General features: G+C 61.7%; 1 protein-coding gene across 1 annotated transcript; it reads right to left on the bottom strand.

The window, feature by feature from the left end:
• Positions 1-529: 529 nt before the first annotated feature.
• CHST14 (carbohydrate sulfotransferase 14) lies at positions 530-2,693 on the bottom strand. Its single transcript, XM_032343292.1, has one exon. The coding sequence runs from the start codon at positions 2,473-2,475 to the stop codon at positions 1,345-1,347; it is 1,131 nt and encodes a 376-aa protein (XP_032199183.1). The 5' UTR covers positions 2,476-2,693; the 3' UTR covers positions 530-1,344.

The following is a 2,693-nucleotide window of genomic DNA, read 5'->3' as shown; positions in this document are numbered from 1 at the left end:
AGGCACATGGAGGCCTATCCTCTAATGCTTAGACTGTATTCCTCCCACATCGCCCACAACTTCCTCTGAGCCTAAGTCAGCAAGACCCTGCTCCTCCCTCAACCTCCTTGCCTTCTTTGTAATTCTCGATGCCAGGAATAACCTGCTGTGGCTCACAGCACAATCCCCTTTTGCAGGTGTGGCCTTCTCAGTCAAAAAGTATTCCTGCCTAGCAGGAAGAGAAGCCATTGTCTCATACCTACCCTCTTCTTCAGGGAATAATCCCTGTAGGTGTGCACCAGACATGGGGTCATTTCTAATGGGGCTTGTCCTTGGGTGGCATTCCAGAAGCTGCATTTGTGATTGGATATGGCCTATGGGAAGCCCCCAGAGGCTCCCTGATATGGAAATGGCCCCCTGGACTGCCCCGAGCAACTTAAACTTGGTCTCACTTTCTCTACCCTCAAGCTCCCTCTCCTGACCTGGGGGGACAGGCATCATGGAGAGACTGCACACACAGGAGCTCCAAAGGACAATTACAGATGCTGGCTTTGTATACAAAACCACGTTTATTACAAATTCAGCAATGTGGAAAACAAAGCCTTCACAAGCATTCTATCAAAAAGTACAAATTTTAAATAAATGAGTCAGAAAAGAGACAGCCAGATACACCAGCCACAGTCACAACCCTGGGGGGAAGGGAGAGGGTGCCTAGAGCCCCCCTCCAAGAAAGGCTGGGCACAGGGGATCTTTGGATGTGTGCAGGGCCAGGTCCTGGAGCTACCAGGCAAGGGCCCTGACTCAGTTTTCCTCTCCTTGGAGAAACGGAAAGAATCTGGAAAGTGCAGGAAATTCTGAGTCTGAAGCAGAAAGGCACAGAAGTCATTTATAAGGCACGAATGCTGCTTGCAGCCCCGAGGCACAGGGAGTGGGTGAATGGCCATCAGAGCCCAGTACCACCACCAACCCCCATCCCCGCCCTGACTGGTGTCACCTCTAGGTTTGGCCACAGGTTAAGGTAGATGAAGTGGACGGCACAGTCCCTGCAGCCAGAAGCCTGGAGCTAATCTTCAGAACAGATGCGCTGCTTTGCTGGCAAACTGGTGTCTAGCCTGGGCCAGGGCAGGAAAGGTCACTCGGCCCCTAAGAAATCCCCCCAGCGGGGAACCCCAAGCCTCCTGTCCAACTGACCCTGCACTCTGAGCCGCTGTGGGTATCCACCCGGGACAAGGAACTTCCAAGGGCAGTCACAGCCATCCAGGCATCTGGAGAAGCCCCAGGTCCCCAGAGCCAGGGTTTCTCTAAATGGCAGGCAGCTGGCATTGTCAACACCCCTCGCCGACAGCTACTGGCCCCTACCCACGGTCACTGGTGACAGGCCTCCCTGGTGACGTTAGGCAGTGGGTAGGCAAAGAGGGAGAAGTCTAGGATATACTTGGGTAGCACATCCTGCAAGAGGGCCCGCGGGGCGCTGCACAGGTGGTAGTGCAGGCCCTCGGGGCTGGCCGGCCGGTACCAGGCCTGGCGGGCTGGGAACCGGACATGGGGCGGTGCCCGCACCCACTCCAGTACCTGGTTGGCATCAGCCTCCAGCCTCTCATAGGAGCCTATGAAGTCATAGCGCACAGCGCACGGCTGGCACAGGTGGTACACAGGCATCCAGTGCTCATTCATACGCTCAGGGTCCTCATCTACCAGGTATCTCAGGAATTCAGGGAAGGTGACATCGTCCCCTGCAGGGCTGGGCCCGGCGCCAGCCCTGTACCGCCTCACGATCTCCGCCCCATAGCGCTGCTGGTACTCTCGGATTTCGCCAAACTTGTTGCGGTAGGCAGACAGGAGGCGTTCCAGCGGGTCCCGCACAAACAGGAACTTGAAGTAGTGCTGTAAGCGGTAGCGGATCTCCTCGGGCCGCAGGTCGGCCAGGAATACCAGGTCATTGCGGTGGTCCATCTTGAGGCGGACGTCCACGTTGTCCAGGACGCCCGCCAGCACCTTCAGCACCCGCTTCCAGTTGGAGCAGGCCACCTTGGGGACGTAGCAGTAGAGAAAGCGGTAGCGGTCACTCACGAGGATGTGGCGCAGTAGGGTGCGCCGCTGTCCTACGGGCAAGTCCCAAGGGTCCCGGGGCATGCCTGGTTGTCCGCACACTGCCCGCAGGGTCCGGTTCCGGACGTCCTGCCTCACCTGCAAGTCCGGGTCCCCGGCCTCCAGGGACAGGCCCCCAGGCCTGGGGAGGGCCTGGCGCCAGGGCGCGCCCTCGCGGTTGGGAGGGTGCAGGGGAAGGGGTTTCATCTCGGCCAGGATGCCCCGCTCGATCATGAGGAGCAGCCCGCTGGAGGCCACGATCACCGCGAACATCAGCATGGACGGCAGCAGCAGGGGCGGCCCCCCAACCCCGGCCCGGGCCCTGCCCAGCGGGGCCCGCCTCAGCGCCCGGCCCAGGGGCTCGGCGCCATTTGGGGCCGCCAGGGGGGTCAGCGGGCGGGGGAACATGGTGCTCCAGAGGTGGGGGCCTGCGCCGGCCCGGCAGGTCGGCGGGCAGCCGGGGAGGCGGGCCCGGGCTGGGGGCGGGAGCCGGGGACTTGGGCCCGCCACTGGCGGGAGGGCTTGGGGAGGGGTGCGGCGGCGGGAGAACCCGGCGCGCGTGGGGGTGGCCGGCTCCCGGGCTGCGGCGCCGGAGCGGGCGGCGGGCGGCTGGCGGGCGCGGCGAG

Source organism: Mustela erminea, chromosome 5 (assembly GCF_009829155.1).
Source record: "Mustela erminea isolate mMusErm1 chromosome 5, mMusErm1.Pri, whole genome shotgun sequence".
Lineage (NCBI taxonomy): Eukaryota > Metazoa > Chordata > Mammalia > Carnivora > Mustelidae > Mustela > Mustela erminea.
This window is presented reverse-complemented; position numbering and strand designations above follow the sequence as displayed.